The 24,645-nt window shown below is 40.3% G+C and overlaps 1 protein-coding gene across 2 annotated transcripts; it reads right to left on the bottom strand.

The window, feature by feature from the left end:
* Positions 1-333: 333 nt before the first annotated feature.
* On the bottom strand, positions 334-24,365 carry IMPACT (impact RWD domain protein). 2 transcript variants are annotated; one of them, XM_084779283.1, is made up of 11 exons: positions 23,718-24,365; positions 22,276-22,404; positions 20,752-20,804; positions 19,664-19,726; positions 12,610-12,695; positions 8,725-8,835; positions 7,837-7,934; positions 6,874-6,947; positions 4,565-4,655; positions 3,319-3,453; positions 334-2,787 (listed from the first exon to the last, which is right to left on the bottom strand). In XM_084779283.1, exons 1-11 carry the CDS (start codon positions 24,003-24,005, stop codon positions 2,725-2,727), a joined length of 1,191 nt encoding a protein of 396 aa, XP_084635409.1. In that variant the 5' UTR covers positions 24,006-24,365; the 3' UTR covers positions 334-2,724. The 2 variants fall into 2 exon arrangements, with proteins under 2 accessions (XP_084635409.1, XP_084635408.1); XM_084779282.1 differs by having other exon boundaries at positions 334-2,790; positions 23,718-24,359.
* Positions 24,366-24,645: the final 280 nt, after the last annotated feature.

The raw sequence follows: 24,645 nt of genomic DNA on the forward strand, positions 1-24,645 counted from the left end.
ACCTTCATGCAATAAAACAATATTTCACATTTGCTTCTAAGAGTTAAAATCCCACCTTTAATCCCAGCACTCGGGAGGCAGAGGCAGGGGCAGGAGGGTCTCGAGTTCAAGGCCAGCCTGGTCTACAGAGAGAAACTCAGTCTCGGAAAGGAAAAAAAAAAAAAAAGAAAAAAGAAAAAAGAAAGAAAGAAAGAAAAGAAAAGCAAAATAAAAGCAAAAGCAAACAAAATAGTTAGAAATCTGAAGAAAAAAACACTTGCTGAAAACAACTGGTGGATGGGTTTGTATGTTACGACGTACCCAGAAGATAGAATACAATTCAGCCATAAGAAGTTAAGACATAGAAGAATATTTATTGATATGGGAAAATGTTAACAATATACTTCTATATGAAATATGTAGGATACAAAACAGTATATATATAGATTAATACCACTTTATGGAAAGAAAAATAGCCATATATACAAAATCATGCATAAGAAAAAATAATAACTGTATACACCATTTATGGTTATCTCTTTAGTTGACTGGATGTGATTACAGTTTTCCCAGTCTCACTCACCTGCCCTGCAAACAGTATCTGCTTCTTCTGTTCTGTAATTAGTCTGAACTAACTTCCTTCCAACAGCCTGTCTCGTGGCGCACCCACAGACACCTCCTTCACGCAGCTACTGCCATGCCCATCAAAGTAGATGCTACTTGCTCTTATGTACCGGCATGTGGAGAACATTTCAACTAATGTAATATAGAGAATGCCACAGCAGATGCCTGGCTATAGAAAATTATTATTTGGAGAACTAGAAAATTCTCTACGTATAATTTTTCTCTAGTTTAATAGAGAAAAATATGCTCTCATTATTTTGCATTGATGGTACAGTGTGAAATACCTAATTTCAGGAGTTAGAACTAAAGAATTTGGGATCTCCCCTCTCACCTGCAGTGAAGAAGGTTAAGGATCTCAACCATAAAATGTGGTTAGTAATCTTGTAAAATGATGAAAACGTAACATTTTTCAAGTGAAGGAAGAGATCAGAGGTATAAAAAATGTTTTTTCTTCTGTAAACACTAATACTTTTTAGGATAAAACACCAGAAAAGAAATTCAAATCCAGTGTGCTAGGAAAATTAACTCCTTTTTCCTGCAACATTAAATTCTTAGTGTTTTTATCACTTTTCACAGGTCTGAAATGTCAAGATTGTGACATTACCTTTAGGAAATAACGTCGCAGTTCTGTAACAATTAATACATAGGATATACTCAGCATTTCATGGAAACAGAGGTAAGTGTTCCAAATACACATCTATAGGTCATCCTATAATTCTTGATAGTTTACAACATTAAATAATGTTGAAAATAAGACTTCCGTCTCAGAACCCACTCTAATGTAAAGCTGCCTACTGGATTCCTGTACTTCACACACCAAGTGAGGATGTGGATCTTTCAAGGTTAAAAGTTAGACAGAGGCATCTGCCCAACCTCAGCCGCTTCCCACGTTCCAACACCCCCCACAGCTGCTTCCTAACTTCTAACCCCTTCCTTGGGAGGGGACTCAAGGCTGTGATCACTTGATCAATTTTTTAATTATTGGCATTACTTCTGAAAGATATCAGTGTACAACTTACCTACATCTCAAAGGGAATTTTTCTGTCTTATTCCTTGCAAGTAACATGCAGGTAAAAAAATAAATAAATAAATAAAACACTGTTAAAAAGGGAGATTTGCCAAGAATTTGTAGGGAAATAATTTTTTTTTATCTAATCAAAGGATTTATCTGTCCATTTCTCAACAAAAAAAAAATCACAGAACTATAAAAATCTGGCCAGAGTTCCAATGGCAAATGTGCATCAAACTGGTCCAGTTTTCACCCTGCATCCGTGGCGCTGTCACCTCTATCTCACTCTGTAAGTGTCTGCTGAGCACAGCACGGGGAAGACCACAAGAAAGGTGCTTCCAGGTTGTTCAGAGACACTGTACGGTTCTATCACACACTCAGGGGATAGAAGGACAGAAGGACAGAAGGACTACTGCGGCTCAATACTCACTGTGCTTCCTTACAGGAACTAAACAACAAAAGGCAGCGACTGAAATAAAATCACTTTTTGAAATTTCACGATCACCAATTTGCAACAAAGCTGAGGAGTAACACTTGGGTTAGCAAATATGTGAAGTTGTCACTTTGGCACGTAATCACAGATGGAAACTCCTGGGTTTTCATGTACCCTGCTACTGCACGATGAACACTATGAAATGAAAAGTGACTGACTTGTGAAGTCACAGGGAAAAGACGCTCCGAGACTTCAGTCTGCAATGAGCCCCCACTCTAATCAGCTATAGGGAGCGGTAAAAGCGATGGTCACTAACAGCATGAGGGCGTCTATCGGGCATTTGGAGATGCGTCTTCCCCACCTAACAAAGGCACACGACACATACTGAAATGGACAGTTAGTTCAGGTACGACACCCTGCATGTGTCCCCTTCCTAGTGTTATATGAAATGATGATTAAGCTCAAATCAGTTCTCCCAAATGAACCTGAACACATGGGAATATAGCCTAAATTCTCTATTTTTGGCAAATGACAGAACCAAAGAAGGAAACATAATGCTGGTGTCCACGATGGAGTGGCTGACTCGGGCTGTCAAGGGTACTTAGCTTCATGTACTCCTTGACCACAGTGGAATGTGTACACAATGACGGACACGTCACCTCTCAGGCAGGCTCACGGATTAGTGGTCATTCCTCTTCTTATCCTTTTTTACTTTTTTCTTTCCCAAATTCTTAGATGACTCCTCCTGGAAGAAAAACCAGTCACTGCAGCCTCTCCACAGCCATGTACAGGCAGGACCTCAGCACATCACACAGGAAGTCTTACTGTGAGGTAACACACACTTTCAGATGCATGCGGACCCCTGAACACACTCTGACATATAAACCTCTGTACTATTTCATCTCTCTCCGTTCTCCCAAATAATGCAATAAAGCCTAAATAAATATATGTGAATATATGTAAAACATAAGCAAAAACAAACTCAAAATATAAAGAACACACGTACAGACATGTCAGGGAAGCACAGGCACGCTAACACCAGCAGAACGTCAGCACCTCACAGGCTGCCCCAGAACATCCTCTCACTGTGACAAGCTCTGGGCCTCAGCTTGCTTCCTCTAACATGAACTCTACAGCTCTATAAAATCACATTATCCCATCACTGTGAGCCAGGCCTAGGTATCTGGCTTCCTAGCTCACACCCACAGTTTCACCCATTCTTAGTTCTCTCTGTGTGGCGCCGCACGGCAGCGCACGCATCAGTGCTACTCACAGGGGAGGGCGTGAAGTTCTTCTCCACCAGTATGTTCCTGGCACAGTTGTTGATGTGTTTGAACCGATCAGGTCCCAACAGGATCCCGCCGTACCAGCGGGACACCACCACCAGGACGTTCTTCACGTTCAGAATCTGTTATTTTCAGAAGCATAATTAGACATACAAATAGATAGTTTTAACAGTTTCAACAAGGATGAAATAACCAATGTATAAAAGAGTAACTTTGTCAAGTGCAGCCGGCCAGCGCTCAGGCCTAATGCCCACACAAGATAAAGTGCCTCGGTCTTAAGGGAAAGGCCTGCTTAGGAAGTCAAGTTCATACACAGGACTAGAAGAAATCACAGTCACTACCTGAGGGGAGTTAAAATTAATGGACAGTCAATGACCATCAGACAGAAGAAACTCCCCCAGGATGAAGAAAAAAAAAAAGGATAAGATAAACAAATTAAAACAGAGCTGAAAAAAACCTAAGGCTGAAAACCGTTGAATAAAGGAACTCAAATTAATACATGCAAACAAAATTTAGAAGCTACTATATCTGTAAAAATTGAACAAGATTCCTGAAAAAAAACAGAAATGGGGGGGTTGGGGGGAGGTCTTGAAAGTTAAATACAGGCGCTGGAGAGACAGCTCAGTCACTAAGACCACTGGCTGCCCTTCCAGAGTCCCAGCGCCCACAGAGCACCTCAGCCAGCTCTAAGTCCAATTCAACAGGATCTAGTTAGAGTTAGTGCCCTCTTGTGGCCTCTGTGGTACTGCATGCACATGGTGCACCGGCATAATGCAGGCAGAACAACCACAGACATAAGTGATTGTTTTAAAGGAGAGGGAAATTATTTCTAATAAGGAAGAGAATAGTGCTTAAGAAAAGTAAATGCAAGGCTATTAAAAATACATAAGCTTTGGAAGACAGTCAAGAAAATGCTCATAGAGATGAGCAATTTAATTTTTAACAATGAAACATCATGACTCTAGCCCATTTTTCACCATCCAACAAACAGAGAATTCCACAAGACAGAAGAGGAAAACAAAACAGAACAGGGGAAGCCACCGCCAGGAAACAAAGAGCAGTTTCCCGAGTAGTGAATACACAGCATTTGCTATAAGCTGTCTGTGCCCTGACCCAGATCCAGCGGGGACGGCGTCTTCCATCACTCAGATCCCTTCTTCCTAAGGGGAGCTCTAGCTTATGGGGCTGTTATGGGCTGTAAGCACGAAGCTCACCGTTTCTCTCTCCACTTACTTCCATGAGATGAAGAAGACGGCCCCCAGCAGCTGTTTCTCCGTCATCCTCAAAGTCCTGCAAGAAGGTCTGTTTGTCCTCACAGTATATTCTAGAAACACATATAAAGAGTTATACATTGAAGCATCAAAAATAACAAAATATATGTCATATAACACATGTTAGTTCTCTCCAGGGGATGGTGGCACAAGCCTTTAACGCCAGCACTTGGGAGGCAGAGGCAGGATCCACCTGGGTTTGAGGCCACCTTGGTCTACAGAGTGTGATCCAGGACAGCCAGGGTTAAGAAGAGAACCCTGTCTCAAAAAACCAAAATAAACAAACAAATAAAAATGTATGTTAGTCTTCGATATTTATGTCAATTTGACCATCTCCAAAATTAGCATATTTGTCTTAAAAATCCTTCTTGAACTCTGTCTGGGGCATTCCTGTGGCTGGCTAGCCACAATACGCTCATCTTCATAAGGGGACACTAGGACCCAGAGGTCTCTCCTTTTCATGAGAAGAGGAATTTACAGGTGCAATTCCCTTCAGTTACCTGAAAGCTGTGAGGTAATAAGGAGAGCCATGCAGTGAGAATGTACTGAATCACGGAACCAAACAGCAGAGACTGCAAAGTGAAACGTAAGAGAGAAGTAGCACACTAAAGTCTCCAAAGAGCCTAAGATACAGTGAGAAAACACAGAGGAGATGAAGGCCAACGTATGCGGGTGGTTTCTATTCTTCCTTTCACTTAACGCAGCTACCAAGTTTCCAATACACTGCTGGGCATGAGGGCACGGGACTGCGATGCCAACACTTGGAAAGTGGGGGCTCAACTAGTGCAATGCCCAACAAAGCAATCTGGAGGCCGGGCTAGGCTACACGAGACCCTATCCAAACCAAACCCAACAAGCCAACAGGAATAATTACATTTCAATCCACATATTGTTCAGGAGGGCATACACTCATACACATAAATAATTTTTTTTAAAGATGTGGACCTACTAATAGGGAAAATTCCCTTATGCAAACTGAGGATTTTTAATTTGAAGTTTGGCTAATCTAGATTTTATAAACATTCAACTGAATTTTAAATTTACACCAAGTCCTTATATCTATACTGTTTTATTTTAGGTCTACACTACATGTTTTTAAGATTTTATTTATTTATTATTATGTATTCAGTGCTCTGCCTGATTGTGCACCTGTAGGCCAGGGGACGCATCAGATCACACTATAGATGGCTGTGAGTCACCCTGTGGTTGCCATCTCTCCAGCTCCTGTAGACTACATTTTTAAGTCTTACTGTTATGTATATTTTAAAATGTTTTTATGCTTTATTTACAATTCAGCAAACATTTGTACACAAACCCGAAGGCTGCTGTAAAAACACTCTTAACTCATTACTAATGGGAGTATAAAATGGTATATACAGTATAAAAAGGTTTGGAAAACAGCCTTTGGGAAAAATCAAATATGTATCAAGTTAATACTTTTTCATAGTTCTACTATAAAATATTTTCTTCCTTTTAATTCTATCTGCACTTCATTATTTTTTAAGGTGAGGAGTTGTAAATGCTTTCTGCATGCACATGAAGATTTACGTGTGAACCCCAGCCCCCGTGTATGAGTGTGAACCCCCAGCCCCCGTGTGTGAGTGTGGCAGTGTGTGCCTGTAAGCCAGAACTGAGAGGGAGGCCAGGAGGTGATGAGGACATACTGCTCAGTCAGGGTAGACAAATAGTGAGCTCAGCCCCAGGTTCTGACAGAGTCCATGCCTCAAACAGTAAGGCAGAGAGCAATCCAGAGCAGCACCCAGCCCTGACCTCTGGCCTCCACATAGGAAAGCACACCCACACAGACACATGTGCGTGTGCACACACAAAGTGAAGCAACTGAATCTACACAGCAGAAATAATCTAACTCATGTTTAAAAGATGCAGCAAAAAATTTTAAAACTACAATGAAAAAGAAATGGTTAAATAAATTATGGTGTGGAACGTCAAGCAAATATTATGAGACACTGAAACAGTTTTTATCAAGTAAATGTAGGAAATTATCTTTATTAAATTAAAAATTATGGTACAAGTTTAAATATGTGAAAAGAGTAAACTTCTCACAGAAAAGACAGCATATGCCAAAATACTACTAGTAAATGTATTTACTAGAAAATGTATTTAGTATTCCTCCAGCTATGTTTTTCTTATGTTTTCAAATATTTCACATGTCTACTATCATAGTAAAAAAGCAGTTATATTTAAAAATCATGCATAATTTCCCAACCACTGTTTGTAAATTACATATTCTGAAAACTGGCAGTCACTCACCTATAGGCATAGATATTGTGGGTGGCACTGGCTATTTTCTTATTCTCATACAACTTGCCAAGAACCAGTTTCACCTTTAAAAACAGCAATAATATAAATAAACAAATATGCCTTTTATTTTCTCTGTAAATGTTAGAAGCATAGAATTAAAGTGATTTGACATAAATTTTATAGTAAAAAAAAAAGTCACTTAAATAACCTTATCAAGCCTTGAAATGACCTAATAGAGCAGTGTAAGCACTTGCCTAGACGGGTGAGGTTCTGGGTCTGATTCCCAGAACTCCAAAGAAAAAGAGGGTGGGGATTAAAGCAGAAGCAGAGCCCAAAGGAAGGAGATTAACTCCTGAATTGGTCAACAATGGCCCTTGTTATTTAACTGGATAAGTAGAATTTGAACCACTTTGTACATCAACACAAATTAATTTCTGCTAGATCACAGAGATGAAGACAGATCCTGCTGCAACGATTTTAAGAGTGACAAGGACATGCACGAGAGATTTTGAAGAATGGGCTGCCATTTACATCCGCTGGTAGTAAAAAGTTCAACTAACACCGGGACCAGAGGGAAACAGAGTCCATGTGCAAGACTGGGCTCAGTACATCTGTGCACACACCCTCACTCAGCACGCAACAGTGGCGTGGACCTAGCTTCAACATTCAGTACAAGTAATTCTTCTCTTAATTATAAGCTCTAACCCTGGGACTGCAGCTCAGCGGCAGGATCCTGTCTAGCAGGCATATAACCTAGTTTAATCCTCAACAAAAAGCAAAGTTTAAGTACAATTCTGGAAGTGGAAACAAGCAAATCCCTCATGCATATAGGAATTTGGGAGACAGGAAACAAATAAAGATGTTTATCTTATGTGAAATTTTAAAAGTGAGATGGAAGGTAAAGCTGTGAAGCCATCTGTCGGGACTGCACTGGTGGAACAGGGTCAAGGTGAGTAAGACGGGACCACACACCTGCTCAGGACAGGCTACAGGAGCCAGATGTGCCTGAAAAGTGCTCCTTCGGTCTGTAATAGGAACGCCATGATCAACTGGAGGCAGTTCTTCCACTTCTATAAAGTTAAAGAATTAATTTAGCTTTTAAAAAAAGAAAATCAATCAGGAATAAAGGAAAAGAATTGGTATAAAATAAAGTTATATGGCAAATCTAAGCAAACAGCATGAATAATTGCCTACCAAAATTAAATAGTAAGTAAAATGTTCAGATGGATATTGTATGTAAGAGAAAGATAAATGATCTCCACAAGCCACTGCCACTAAGTGAAAGTGCTAGGAAGCCAGGAATCGCATCTTGGACTGCTCTAGTAGGTTAAGTTGGCACAGTTGCTACTTTTCAGAGAGTAAAAGGCTACTCAGACCAATGGCTGGCAGGTGTTTACACAACTTGTTTCTCCACATAGGCCAACCTCTGGAGTGGGAAATCTCTGATTTCATATTGTGTGTCTATAATATACTGTCTTTTAATAAAATTGCTCCTATTTTACATAATGGAATTAATCACAGTAATACTATATCCAGTCTGTATTCCAATGCAATGATTTCCAGTTATTCTACCTTTTCAACAAGCTTTAAAAAATCACTGAGCCAGGCAATGGCGGCACACACCTTTAGCCCAGCACTCAGCAGGCAGAGGTAGGCAGATCTCTTGAGTTGAGGCCAACCTGGTCTACAGAGTGAATTCCAGGACAGCCAGGGCTGTTTTGAAAAACCAAAAAGAGAAAGAAAAAAAAAAACAAGCCCTTCCAGACTTCCTTCACAAGTGTGTTTCCTGAGTCTGGGCCTCCCAAAGAGCAACATCAGCACCCTGCTGTCATCAAGAGAAACTAGTTAGTAACACAGTACCTGGCACCTTCTCTGCTTTGACTGCCGCTTTCTTAACTGGCTGACGTTTTACACTGCGGGTATTTTGAGATTCAGTCTTTTTCTTCTCTGGTTTTTTCTTTACATCTGGAACTATGTGAACATGAGACATCATGACCGATCCGTGAAGCAAGTAAGATATAACGTGCACAAAAATTACTAGAATCCTAGCACGTGGGAGGCAGGCAGAGGCAGACAGGCCTTAGTAAGCCCTGGGCCAGCCTAGTCTACATAGCAAGTTCTAGGACATCCTAGGCTACACAGTGAGACCCTGTTTCTTTCTTCTTTGGGTTTTTTCTTTTTGAGATGGGGTCTCTCTGTGTATCCTTGGCTTTCCTGGACTCACTTTGTAGACCAGGCTGACCTTGAACTCACAGTGATCCACCTGCCTCTGCCTCCCGAGTGCTGGGATTAAAGGCGTGCGCCACCACAAGCAGCTGTGACCCTGTTTCAAAAAAAAATTTTTTTTTATTAAGGCCTTGATAAGATCTACTGATGGGCACTAAAATTGTGGGTAAGAGTGTAAGAAAAACCAGGAAGGGACGAAGCAGTAGCTCAGTGGCAAGACACCTGTAGCACGGGCAAGTCCCTGGTTCCATCCCCAGGACTGAAAGAAGAAAAGGGAGCGCCTTAGCACACTGAAGAACATTTCCCCACGCCTGCCATCCCAGTTACCTGGAACAAGCATATTGGGTGAGTTTGGAGGTTTGATACAAACCTGGGTACTGTGCCACAGAGCAAGACCCTATTACTTACACACACACACACACACACACACAGAGAGAGAGAGAGAGAGAGAGAGAGAGAGAGAGAGAGAGAGAGAGAGAGAGAGAGAGACAGACAGACAGACAGACAGAGAGACAGAGACACAGACCCCTTAAGTTCCCCACACACAAAGGGAAAATCAGTAACTGTCATTCTACCTGAACAAACACTATTACATGAAGGCATGTTTAGGAGGGATCAGCAGTCACAGCACTGACTCTGTCCTCCATCACGATGAGGAGTGTCAGTCCAGTTAATGGAAAAAGGCTGGCCTCCCTGAGGAGCATATTTCCCCAGCAGACTATCTTTGGACATAAATGGCAACATTAAATTACACAGTGTTGGCATATGTACCCTTGCAAAATCCTGACCTTGCCATCCTCACACGGGTGAAAGCCAATTCCCCAAAGTAAATCTCTCTATACATACAAGCATATACACATTCATTACTGGTTTTGCCAGCATACTGACTTTATGTGGAGGCAGCATGCAGATACCACTTTAACCAAAGGATCAAGGTACACGTTAACAATTAGGAGACAATCTGACCTCAAGAACTTTTGACTGTGGTACTATGTACTATATAGCAATTAGAAAGCTAACTGAAGGCATGAACTTCTTAGTGTGGTATACTATAAAGAATACAGTACTTCTATGTAGAATTCTTCTATGTATTCTTACCTAAAATGTCTCACTCTAATCACAGTAAAGCCCTGGACAGGACCAAACCAGTAGCCTCCCACAAAATAATCAGTCAGCAATTTTTCAAGAGTGTCAAGTTTATTACATCAGCATCATTATCATCATTATTACTGGCTTTTGATTTTTTGAGACAGGGTTTCTCTGTGTAGCCTTGGTTATCCTGGACTCACTATGTAGACCAGGCTGGCCTTGCACTCACAGAGATCTGCCTGCCTCTGCCTCCGGAGTGCTGGGATTACAGGTGTGCACCACCACACCTGTTTTTGTTTGTTGTCTTTACTTTTTTTTTTTAATTCACTTTATAGCCTGGTCTTAACCCTGCTCCTCCCTCTCCCCTGTTCCTCAGAAAAAGGGATGCCACACCAGCTCATCAAGTAGCATCAGGACTGAGCCTGTCCTCTTCCTCTATGGCCTGGCAAGGCAGTCACACCAAGAGGAAGTAATCAAAAAGCAGGCAACAGAGTCCATGTCAGGGACAGCTCCTGCTCCCCTTACTAGAGGGTGCATGAAGCCTGAGCTGGCCATCAGGCTCCATTTCTTACTTTTAAAAAAAAATTAGAGTAATAATATAAACATATATGTAAAACATAAAAAATAATTTAAAATTAGAATATAACATAATGGGTCAGACTTTTCATATATACCTATACATGTGTATGTATATATATATGCATATGTGTATATAAATATACATATATACACACAATACATATATAGTTTTTGGGGTTTTTGGCTTTTTTAAAAGATTTATTTATTTATTATTTATATAGTATTCTATATTGCATGTTTTATATAGTATTCTATATTGCATGTGAGCCAGTAGGCCAGAAGAGGGCACCAGATCTCATAGATGGTTATGAGCTACCATGCTGTTGCTGGGAATTGAACTCATGACGTTTGGAAGAACAGCCAGTGATCTTAACCTCTGAGCCATCTCTCCAGCCCTAGCCTTTGTTTTGTAGGTTGTTTGTTTATATAGTCTGGGGATCAAACTCAGGGCCTTGTAATGCCAGGCACATATGCTACCACTAAGCCACATCCCTAGTCCAAAAACAATTTTAAAGAAAAGTCCCAAGCCAAATTTCTAAAACAAAGCTTTAAAGTAAATTTCAACACAGTAACTTCAAGCCAGGCGTGGTGGCACACCCCTTCAATCCCAGCACTCAGGAGGCAGAGAGTCAGGTGGATCTCTGTGAGTTCAAGGCCAGTTTGGTCTACAAAGAGAGTTCCAGAATAGTTAGGGCTGTAACTTCAGAATCTGAAGGGCCAAAATTATGGAGGGGAGGGGGTAGGCCACTGCTGAGATGAATTCAATTTTCCTGAATGACTTCAGATGTTTTTGAGTCAGAGAACACTTTAAAATTCTACAGATATTAGTGTCTTTATACCACTTTCTCTTTGACTTTTAATAATAAAAACACTTGGTTCTATAGAAAAAAGTTATCTGAAAACACACATACTGCTATCAACTTATATGTCCAAAATAACTACTTCTCTGTAAATAACCTTATTTTAAAAATTCTATAAGCTAAAGGACTCTTATAATTCTTTCCTCAAAAACTGAAAATAATTTTACCAGTGGTGACAATAAAAAGCAATGTAATCATAACACAAGGCTAAATGACAAATGGAGCTCCTTAACTCTAAAATGGCCTTTGTGCTGAGTGACAAGCACAGCAGAGTGAGGCGAGGGGGAGCGAAACCCTCATGCTGCTGCATGCTCAGCAATTCCATACAGCCCCGAGAACGCTGTGAGTGTTTAAGTTTCTAAGTAAAGATTGACTCCTTTACTTAGAAGGGTAAGTAATACGGCATGTGAATTACATCTCAAAAGTCTATTTTAAAGTTAAACTCTATATTCTAATATTAATTAAAATACTTCTGGGTTCTCTTCTGATGAATACTAGATTTGTTTAAGACTAATATTTAATTTATATGTGCAATTCATGGGGAGTTCTACAAAGTTCATAAAACTTTAATGACATTCAAGTGTAACTTATTTTAGATTCAAGTCCTCCCCCCAGATTCCACCCTCCAAGAGTATAATCCACAGAAAAACCTTGAAAAAAAATTACTATATGAATAATTGAACTTTCAAGAGATACTTACTTCTGTGATATAGAACCCATAAACCTCACCAGGCATAGTGGTACACACCTTTAATCCCAGCACTCGGGAGGCAGAGACAAGCTCATCTACAGAGCAAGTTCTAACATAGTCAGGGCTACACAGAAAAACCCTGTCTCAAAACCAACCAAACAAACTAGCTAAAAAAGAAAGAATAGAGAAAGAAAGAAACCACAAGCCAGAATATAGATTCTCATGTGTAATTTCACTTGTACTACTGCTGTGAAATGTAAGAACTCCAAGCTGGGGGCCACAGAGCTCGCGCAGCCTTACCCGGCTCCGGCTCCTGAGACTTCTGTATCAGAGCATCTCTTATCTTCTCCACCCACAGGTAAAGGATACATTCACCAATGTTCTGTCTAAAAAGATCCAGGGGGAAACTCATTAGTTCAAAAACTTATCAACTCTAATTCAAGAAATCTATTTATATTATAACCCAAGACATTATAGTAAGATCCAACTGTGCCTTTTCCAAACATATGATAGAAAAAATTTACCAATACTTATGTCTCAATAATATATATTGTGCATACTAACATTAAGGATTCCAAATGGCTCCGATATTAATACATCTTACTTAACCCTTAAATTAAGGAGAACAATTACATCCCCAGAAGGGGAGAAATGTCTAAGTCTGAGCCGCACGGTAAGACAGGTGCAGAGGTGAGATAGACGGCCTGCCCTGTCCGTGGGTGGTTTCAGGATTTGTGCCTAACTTGTTCTCCACTTACTGGATTGAACAATTCAATCTATTTGTTTGGCACACAAATTTTTCAACAAGGCATATACAGAATATGTTAGAACTTGGGAATTTAGTTTAAGAGATCTAAAAAGAGATGTAACTCAACAGTTTAACATCCACAAATATATTTTTTAACAATTATACAGTCTACCGTATACTGGTTTCAAATAACGTATGGCTGCCTCAGATAATGAAACTCATGTCAAATCACTGAGAAACAGAATCTGCTAAGAGTTATGAAGTTGTGCTCACTTCAGCAGTATGTATATTAAAACTGAACAGAGAAGATTAGCATGTCCCTTGCACAAGGATAGCATGCAGCCTCTTAAAGTGTTCCATATTTTTACAGATGCTGAGACCCACGGCCAAAGGTGAGACAGAGCTCAAGGAGTCTTGTGGAAGAGTAGGGGGAAGGACAGAAGGAGGCTACAAGATCTCCACAAGAAGACCAACCGCATCAACTAACCGAGGACCACGGGGGCTCACAGAGACAAAGAGCATGCATGGACTGGACCTAGGGCTTCAACACATATGTAACTGATGGGCAGCTTGGTCTTCATGTGCGTCCCTAAGAGGAGCAGAGGCTGTGTGGCCATGGACTCTATTGCCTGCGTTTGAATCACTTCCCCCTAGCTGGGCTGCCTTGTCTGACCTCAGTGGAAGAGGTTCACTTAGTCCTCATGAGTCTAAATGTGGTGGGATGGGCTGGTAGGTGGGGTGAAGGGGCTCCCCTTTTCTGAGAAGAAGCTGGGGGGATGGGGGGCCAGAGGAAAGAGAATGGGAGGGTCAGGCTGGGAGGAGAGGATGGAGGGGGTGCATTTGGGATGTAAAGTGAATAAATTAACATATAAAAGAGATACACTACACACACATACATACATAATACATACATAAATTTATGTACATATATATTGAATGAATGCTAATGTTTGTTCTATGTTCTTAGACTGTGCACAGTTTAAATATGTTTTTCAATAGTCACTAACTTTTTATTTTACATAAATATACCACTGATTTCCAAGACTGTTCCTGGGCACTAATTTTTTTATTTGATTCTTTTAATTTTGTCAAAGCCACTTTCTTAAAATAATGGAAATGGCCATGTCCTATACATATGAACTTCCTAATTACTTACTAGCTAAGGTAAGTGAGGAGGCTCTTGAGAAATAAATATTTCAAAGTGCCCAGTGAATTTGTTATAGTTTTGTTATGTATGCAATGTAGAGGTTACTTTAAGAAAGGCTTAGTTAGATAAAAAAGAAAGGCTTTTAAAAATCTTTTAACATAATTCTTTGGGAACTTATACATGTATAAAATGTATACGTATAACCATCAAGACCTCTGCCCATGGATATGATAGGGACATTTTACTCATGAACTAAAAAAGCTGTTCTTTTTAACACTTATTTATAATCAAGTGTAAAAAGAATAATTAGGTAGCATGACTTATTAGCATCATGTAAAGTTATTGAAATATAAGAATCATTGTTTGCAAGTATATTTAAAACAGAGAAGATTAAAAAAGAACTACCCTTAAATTGCTGGCTTGAAAATTATTTTTAGATTGGTTTAGGATCAATATAAAATATAAAACCAAATCAGTTATTTAGTAATAACTCAGCATTTGTTCCTCATTATTTATTTATGCTCACCTTACTGCTGTGTATTTAAATAGTAAATATGTATAAATGTGTTTAAGTTGCTGATGTTAACATAAGTATATAATAATTTAAAGTAAATTGTAATATGCTATTATTTAATATGTAGTTCCTTGGCAATCTACATGAGAGCTAAAATTACTTTTTTTAACATTAAGAAACTAATCCATGTTCTCCCTGCGGTATGTAGTTTGTTTTATACATGTGTAATAAAATAAAAGTATTAAATAAAAAAGAAACTAATCCATGAAAAGTCCAATGATTTGTAACAGTATCCTTAAGCAAACTAATCAATTTAAGGTATGTATTATATTGTACAATAGCACTAAAAGCAAATTATATTCAGTTTATAATGATAACACATCAATAAAATAAAGACCAAGTGTCTAATTTTTGGCAGTTGTGTTAGCTTTGACATGTGCTTAAAGAAATGCCCAGACTCCATCATAGCAGCACCTTAGTGCTTTCCTTCAAAACCTCCCCTCTAAATCATCACCCTCTATATTCTCATCAGTACCACTAAAGGAAACTTTCAAAACAAGCACTTTTCAAAGACTCTAACCCACCCACCCCATCAGTGCCTAAGTCCTGGCACTAAAAGAGTCTTTGCTGTTTTCCTTTGTAAGCTTTCTTTGTAGAGAGAACAGAGTCAACTGGAAAAGTTCTTAAGACAGAATATTTGTTTTAAACAATATCCACACTTCTCTTCTCTGGACAGAGCAAGTCCAATGTGTTAAATATACAGAGTCCCAAGGGCATTATATACACCAACACAGCTTATCCTCAGAACTGTCCAAATGCCATTATGCTTTCCCCATTGGAGAGATAAGAAAACGAATTTAGCCTGGCCAACAGGTTTGCCAGCAATTAAGAAGGCCTGAGCTGATATGCAGCCTGAGGCCCCGGGGCTGTGGTAGGGAGCAGGGTGACATCAGGCCCTTTCTTAGTTTTGGTCACAGCTTTATTTAGAGCTCTATCGCCCACACTTATTCTACTGAATCCTTCACCTCACCACCATCTTAGTGAGATTAATACTAACTTAAACTCAACACCTACTAAATGCAAGAAATGCCGAAATGCTGACTACCCCAGTCTGCATTCAGCCCTTTGAAACTCGAAAATCACCTATTTGTAAATATAAATTCACATTTAGACTTTGATATGTGAGACAGAGTCTTGCTGTATATAGCCTAAGTTAGTCTGTAAGTCACTATGTAGCCCAGGCTACCTTAAACCCAACCCATGCTCTTTCTACCCCAGTTTCAGGCCTGGGCTTAGGGAATGGGGTCATCATACCTGACTTCCCATTCGCCAATTGGAAATAACACCTTGGAAGATTTTCTACAGTTAGTAATTTTCCACAGCAATAGAGCAAGTCAACCTTCACTTCAAATGTCTCCTCCCCCCATGGCTTCCCATGACGAACGGATGGGAGCACTTCCACTGAGCGCCATGCATGCTGCTTCTGTCTTCACTAGCACTTAGCAAGACTGCTGTTCGAGAATCCAGTATACAGAGGCGCAGTGGGTGTGAGGCTTTCTGGATAAAGTAGAAATCACGCTCTACCAGACCCTAACAGTCTACCACTAAAGTATAAAAACATTTTTATTAGTAGTATTGTACTATATTTTCTCTTGAAATAAAAATTCATTTGTGTGCTTTTAATTATCCACTAGGATTTAGTGTGACTCTTATTTAAAAAAAAACAAAACTGGTCTTCAAACTTTCGCCGTTCTTTGCTGTAATGAAAGCCTTTATAGACTCTGACTCAGAGGCTGAGAGTCTTGTCTACTGAGTCACTGCACCTTGCTTTTGGTTTATGCTCTCTGGCTCATACCAAGAACTTGCGTCATGACTAGCTGACTCACCGCAGGTCCACAGCAACAACCTGCCATAAATAACCCTTTTCTCTACATGTGACCTCTAAAGTGAGTTCTGTTTAAATGGCTCAAAGCTGGCAAACCACTACTGCATGCTTAGTAAAGCATATTACATGACATCATTTAATCCTTATGATGGTACTATCCTCATTCTATTGGGATGTAAATTAATACATGAAAGTCACATGATTCAAAAGCTAGTTCCAGAAGCCTGATAAAACAGCCTTTATATGGCCTAACTAAGCTTTAGACAGGCTACTAATATTATGCAGGCACACATTCATCTTCCTGTGTGCATATATGTGCACACATGTATGTGTGTGTGTTGCTCGTGATCAAAACTAGTACCTCATTCATCTTGATGTGTGCGTTTGTGTGTGCAGCTGGTGATTAAATCCAGTACCTCAAACATGTAAGGCAAGAGTGCTAGCACCAAGCTACATCCTGGACCTCCCCCATGTGAATGTGTTTTGTTTTGAAGTAGTCTTATTAGGCAGCCCTTGCGGCCCTGAAACTCACTATGTAGACCTGGGCTGACCATGAATGCACAATTCTCTGCCTCCCAAGTCCTAGGATAAAAGGTATATAGCTATTCATTTTTATTTTTAAATCCTAAATTCCTAGCAGAAAACCAATATATAGAAAATAAAAAATGTTTCCCAAAACATTCTTTCTTACCTGTCCACTAAGTGCCCAATAACCATCCATAGTGCATCTTCTTATATAATAGGCAAATATTAAAATTAGCATTCAAAATGCTGCTACATATATACAACTCAAAAGTACTATATTTTAAATATATAATATTAAAAATTGTATTAATATTTATATTTAATTTTTAAAATTAGTAATATTTTTCACTTATTGCCCATGACTAGGATATATAAAAATCATAAAAAGTTGTGACATAAATCTTTTAAATAACAAAACAATTCATATTGCTACTTATCACATATGAAAATACCATCATTATATTGCAATTTGGGGGGATTTTGTTTGTTTTATCTTTTTTGTTTTGTTTTGTTTTGAGACAAGGTTTTCTCTGTGTAGCCTTGGCTATCCTAGACTCGAACTCACAGAGATCCACCTGCCTCTGCCTCCCAAGTGCTGGGATTGCAGGCATACACCACCATGCCCAGCTATACTGCAATTATTGTTCAAACACTTTCACTAATCAAAACATTATGACTTCTCTGTCTTCTTTAGTACAAACTGCTTAAAAATCTCTGAATGAGATAAGAGGCAAGTTTTGTCCTACTGTTAGTTTCTCTTAGTTCACAGAACTCTGGGAATCATGTACAGGTGGGTGGGAAGCCACTGCACAAACTATAGCATCGGCATAATTGAAGCCAAGGCTGGAAGAATTTTCGAGAAATAAAAAACAATGGCCAAGTACGATATGAGCTGAAAAATAACCACCAGCTATAAAATAACTTGTAAGCAAATCTGTAGTATATATATCTTATTCTACATTAACTGGAAGACAAGTTGGTAAATAAAAGTAATTGGATTACACAAAGAAGCACGTTGGAAGAGAAATGTGGGAGCTGGGCCTCGTGGCACACCACTTTAACTCGGGAGGCAGAGGCAGGTGGATCTCTGTGAGTTCGAGGCCAGCCTGGCCTACAAATCAGATCTAGGACAGCCAGGGCCACACAGAGAAACCTTGTCTCAGGAAAAAACAAAACAAAACAGAAAACAAAAACAAAAACAAAATTGGAAATAGAAATGTTAGAATTCCCAGTAATGTTAAAACAGGCATCAAAAATGTTCAACTAATTAAACGAATAATTGTATACTGAGGATAACAGATTCATTAAGTAGGGACCCAATAAAGGCCTTTAGGAAGGACAAGGTAATATGGATCTCATGATGACTTACCGTTTCCTAATTAAATGTTTTGGGATGAAAAGAAACCTGGCCTTGCTCCCTGGGGCATAAAGGGAGCACTCTCACTGTACCAGACAGGGTGGACACCTCGAGTATACAATAGAATGCTTACTAGCTCCCGGATTCAGTGCTGGTGGTGGGGGCACTGATAATCCAGTATACTATTTGGTTTAATAAGTCAATATTTTATTAATCCAAATCAGTCATATCTTCTCTTGACTAACAACTAACAAATTTCCTACATCAATTTTTGTTACTTTCTAGTCAATCTCCCCAGACAAACAGGTTCGTCTTTCCAAACTAAAGTCTTACCATTGGCATCCCACTACTAAAAATTCAGCTTCTAACAGTTATTACAGTTAAGACAAAACATTCCTAACAGAGCCTACAATGCTCTTCCTGTCTGCCTTCCCAGGTCCTTTCCCCATCATGGCAGTCTTTCTCTTACCATCCACTTCATGTTACCAATACTGTGTTTTGGCCTTTCACTGAATTAGTGTGAGCTTAATTAACTCAGCTCTAAGTCAACCAAGCCAGACTCGGATGAACCTTCATCACATGGCCCAGCTTTATCCTGACCAAAGTTACCACAGCTGCAGAGTTGCATTCACTTTTATAGTGCTGTAAGTAGCATCTTCCCCTAACACACGAGAAAGTCCTAAATACTATGGAAAGGGATCATTTCTAGTGTTGCTAAACCGTATCTATCAGCATCTAATACACTGCATGCCATGTAGTGTTGGACAGATGGACGGATGGACGGACAGATGGACAGACAGATGAAAAACAGTTCCTCTGCAGGATCTTGGTCTTTTAGAGTAATCCAAGAGAACTATCAAAGTATTAAGAAGTTAAACAAATAATTACGGTTTGAATTTGCCCATCATTATTTTCCCTCTACACAAGAACAGTATCTCTGAACTTGTCCTCAGAAGCCAAGTAAATATTGTTACATCTTCCACTTTCAAATGCTACCATGTTTTTCTGCCAAATGCACATATGAGGTTATGCAACTAACCCTGTCAGCTTGCTTACACGAATGCTGCTGTTAATGAGAGAGCTAATAGAAGGTTCAGGAAAAGTGTGAGCATAGCTGTCAAGACAAGTCCAGAGCAGAAACTATTAGGAGAGTATTTGTGAAGTTTCCTGTCACTTACATATATATTTCCTCAAGGCTGTTTGATAAGTCTGCACGTTCTTGCCCTTTCAGCCAAGGAGCACTAAGATTGAATAAAACACAGTAAAGAAAATTATCCAAGAATTAGGTATATATTTCAAATATTCATCAGTGTGTTTTTGTAAATCGGTAGAGAAATAAACTGGTTTTGTTGGCTTCAATTCATTCACTGTGCTCAAGAAACCAAAGCAGACTCAACACTAATCTTCCTGAATTTAATGATGTAAATTACAGAAGTTGAGTTCATAAGGTCCCAGCAACCTGCCCAAGTGTCTAGCAGTGCCATGCCATGTTCAAGAATGCGGCGTTCCAGACTCTAATGTCTGCCACAACACCAGGTAGTCTCACTTCTTCCTAGCTGCAAAAGCACGTCTAATAGGTTAGTCTCAAAAATTAGTCCAACAAGTAAGTAAGTTTCCATGTGATTGTAAAAAAATACCTTTTTTATTAAAAGATATTTAAAAGCATTCTGTATTCATCATTTCCAACAGATAAGAAATAAAAACCATTTTACTAGTTTTATTGGCATGGTCTTAAAATACATACAAAAATAACACTTGTAGATACAAATGTTCATGACCAATTTACACAACTCTGTTCCTGTAGCTTTTCTATTCTAAGCTATGAAATCAACAGTGAGGTCGGTCACTGACATCAGCAGGTCAGGACTCATACAGATGAAGCTTGGAGTATTAAAAAGATGGTTCCTCAACAGCAACAGAGGGAGAAAGCAGGCACATCCTGAAGCCCCCTGGGTAATTTCAAGAAGGCTAGCAGCTTAAAGTTAACCCAAGAGCTGGGTTAGGAGGCTGGAAACCAAGGCAGGCTTTCTTCCCCACCTATAACGACAGCACTGCAGTGCTCTGACCTCAGACTCGCTTATACCAAGTATATATCTCAGTGTGCTTTGTATCATTCTGTAAAATGCTCGACGCCAATTAAAAGATACTTTGAATTTCTGTATTCATATTAAACAAAGTATTTTGTATAAAAACAATGACTGCATGGAAAAATACCTTTGACCACAAAATATCTTTATAAAAATATAAAGGTAAAAACAAAGCTTACTTCAGCTGATAAATAGGCGGAGCTGTGCCCGGGTACTCACTAGGTAGCATCACCTGCAAAGAAGTGTTAAAGCAAATGTGCTTATGCTGATCACAGCTGAAAAGCAACCACATACACAAAGCCAGCCAATGAGCAAGGTTCTAACTTGTCTAGGCAAAAGACAAGCCATTGTTTTAGTACCAGCTGAAAAACCCCCTCCTCCATATTTACAGTTCTACAAAAAAAAAAAAAAGAAAGAAAGAAAGAAAGAAAAGAAAAAGAAAGAAAAAAGGTTGTTAGAGATGCTGTCTGTGTTTTTTAGAAGCTAACTCTTGGCAGAGAAACTACAAAAGAATACCTTTAATCCTAGCACTCAGGAGACAGAGGCACGTAGATCTCTGTTAGTCTGAGGCCAGCCTGGTCTACAAATCAAATCTAAGACAGCCAGAGCTACATAAAGAAACCCTGTCTCAAATATCCAAAAAAGAAAAGAAAGATAAAGGTTGAGAACAGAGATTTAAAAAAATAAATAAAAATTAAAAAAAAAAAAAAAAAGGACACAGGAATACTAACTATCCTCTGACCCCAATGAATGTGAATGCTATCTTATTTTCCAAATTTTTTAAATACTTAAAATATCCTATGAAATACCATTAAAAATAGTCTGCAAGCCGGGCGGTGGTGGCGCATGCCTTTAATCCCAGCACTCAGGAGACAGAAGGAGGTGAATCTCTGTGAGTTCGAGGCCAGCCTGGTCTACAAAGTGAGTCCAGGACAGTCAAGGCTACACAGAGACACCCTGTCTCAAAAAAACAAAAACAAAATTTAACAAGTCTGCAAAAAGCACTTATCTTTAAAAATCAATATTACAAGCTCGGAGATGCTAGCATAAACCTTTAGTCCCAGCCCTCAGGAGGCAGAGGCAAGCAGATCTCTAAGTTCAAAGCTAGCTCTGCTCTACAGAGAGAATTTCAGGGCACTCAAGGCTACTCAGAGAAACCCTATCTTGAAACAAACAAACAAACAAATAAATCAAAATTATGAAATATACTGCAAAATCCACAACTTAGCATCCTTTATATGAAAATATAGTAGCCAGGCACAAGAGCTAAGACTGAAAACCACAACTAATTTTTTTCATTTATTGTGTTCTAAGTACAACTGAATCTCAATACAGAAACGAGTATCTATCCTATGAAGTTTCATTCATAGCCTCCTCCTCCTCTTAAATTTCAGCCATCTTTCCAGATCTAAACCTTCTTTTATTGGTTAGAGTAACAAAAGGAAGTAACTAAAGCTGTAAATAGAGCATTAACACTTTAATAATTAGAATTACAAGAATTGCATGCCTCAACAAAAGCATGATTTGAGGATGACCTGCGATTTAAATAACTATATCTTTGTAATCATGACAATTATCAACAAAGGCAAAACAGGAAGCCAATTCATGTTGGAATAACCATAAAGAGACAAATGGCGGTAGTTATATGTTAAATACTGCTGACTGGAAAACATCTGTAGAAGAACAGAAAAAAAAAAAAATACCTGCAAGCAAAGTGTCCATTTGGGTTCATCTATGTCGTCGGTGATTCTAATACAAAATATTTTGGCACATTCATCAATGACACACCACTCCTCGCCATAAATGGCTGCCATTGCTTCAATTTCCTCATTCTGAAAGTTGATTTTAAAAAGTCAACAAATAAACATACATGAAAAAAAAAACCTATTCTCACTCCCTTTTATAGCATTAGCAATTAACATAGTTAGCTGGACAAAAATGAGTCTTAGGGGGCCAAACGTTCTTCGCACATTCTGCTGCCTGGTTTCCAAACACCATTGCCATGACAACAATCAGCCATTTCCTGTGTTCTGGGCCTACACACACACACACACACACACACACACACACACACACACACACACGGGCCTCTACACACACACACACACACACACACACACACGGGCCTCTACACACACACACACACGCCTCTACACACACACACACACACACACCCTAATATATTCTGTAACGAGATTTAACATCGGAAAGGCAAAACACATTTTACACAACAGGTCACACACACACACACACACACACACCCTAATATATCCTGTAACGAGATTTAACAACGGAAAGGCAAAACACATTTTACACAACAGGGCACACACACACACACACACACACACACACACACACACACACACACCCTAATATATTCTGTAACGAGATTTAACAACGGAAAGGCAAAACACATTTTACACAACAGGGCATCCCCGCGTCATATCACCATATTCCTGCTGGGCATTGTGTTTGTTTTGGATTTGTTTTTAATTTGGGAACAGGGCTCAGTGGCTATTTGTTTCTTTCTGGGAATCACCTCAAAGCACTAATAACTTTATTTTAGTTTAGGGTTCAAAAGTAACGATGGCCAGGTATGGTGGTGGCGCATGCCTTTAATCCGGGGAAGAAGCAGAGAAATCTCTGCGCATCCAAGATTAGCCTGCGCTACACGGTGAGCTCCAGGATGACGGGGGCTTTGGAGAGGGACGGGTTCTCAAAATCATCAACAAAAGAACTGCGTGGACCGAAAGATGCTGGGTGCGCACTCGATTTTGGATTGCATTGTTTTCCTCATGACGCTCTAAGAAAAGCTTTAAGGGCGACCTCATGAACGACGCACAGAACTGGGGTGGACACGGGACTGCGCGGACTCTACGGGAGCTCTAGCGAGATGCGTTATTACCTACAATAACGCATTTTGCAAGCCAAAGACGAGGTTTTGGAAGGACAGATGTGCAGGGTGACCCTACAGCCACAGTGCAGAGCCGAACCTAGGTTTCTGGCTCTCCCGGGAGCAGCTCGGTCGTGCTGCTGGTTGATTAGGCCCCGGGGTGGAAAGGACGCGGGCGACAGAGCTGAGCCTACGAGGGTGGCCTGGGTCAGCAAGGCAAAGATGAGGCTGGAGGGTCTCAGGGGACTTTACCTGTCTCTGGTCGATCCCCGCATCCTCCTCCTCCTCCGGTGCCTTCACCTGCTTCTTGTCGCTCCCTACGTCCCCCTCAGCCATGGTGCTCCCGGGAACAGCTGCTAAACCTCCGACTGTCCAGATCCAGAAAGAAAGGACGCAGAGCAGCAAACGCACTAAATTGTGGTGTTCCGGAAATGAAGACCCAGTCCACCCACCACTAACATCTACTTCCGGGTCACGGTCTGTGTCGTCATGGGTCCCAGGCGGCCGGGCTTTCCGGAAGCGTTGTCGGGACCCCCTCATGCGCCTTCCCAGTGGCGCGTTGGCGACCCAGGGAAAACTTTTACGCTAGGCATCCTTCGGGCTCTGTCTTCTGGAAAGTCATGGGGCTGGGGTCTTCTGTACCCCTACCGAGGCCTCAGCGCCTTCGGACAATGGGAGACGTTGACATCGGAGCGTACCAAGCCCGAACTGTCATACCTTTCTTTCAGGGCAGAATTTTCGTTTGTTTTGGCCAACAGTTTCACTTACAAAAAGGACAAGAGCTGGAGAGGGTAAATGATTTGGAAAATGCAAGGAGAATCCATACAACCATTTTTTTTTCCGCAAACTGTGCGGATGCAAAATAGAATTAGTATATACGCAATCCCACTAGGCTCTCAGGGACCTAGCTGCAGTTTACGTCATCGCGGGGAGGGGGGTACGCAGATCTCCTTTTCCGGAGCTGAAGACCCAGCACCACCTACCACCATTGGCTTCCGGCCCGTGTCATTGGGGGGGGGGTCCCAGGCTACGGGGTTTACTGGGAGTGTTACCAGGGGCCTCTCACGCGCCTTTACAGTGCCGCGTTGGCATCCCAGGGGAGGCTTTGCGGCTAGCATCCTTCCGGCTGTCTGCTGCGCGGTCACGGGGCCTCAGCGCCTTCGGACCATGGGAGACTTTG

Source organism: Acomys minous (assembly GCF_964271855.1).
Source record: "Acomys minous genome assembly, chromosome: 4".
Taxonomy (NCBI): domain Eukaryota; kingdom Metazoa; phylum Chordata; class Mammalia; order Rodentia; family Muridae; genus Acomys; species Acomys minous.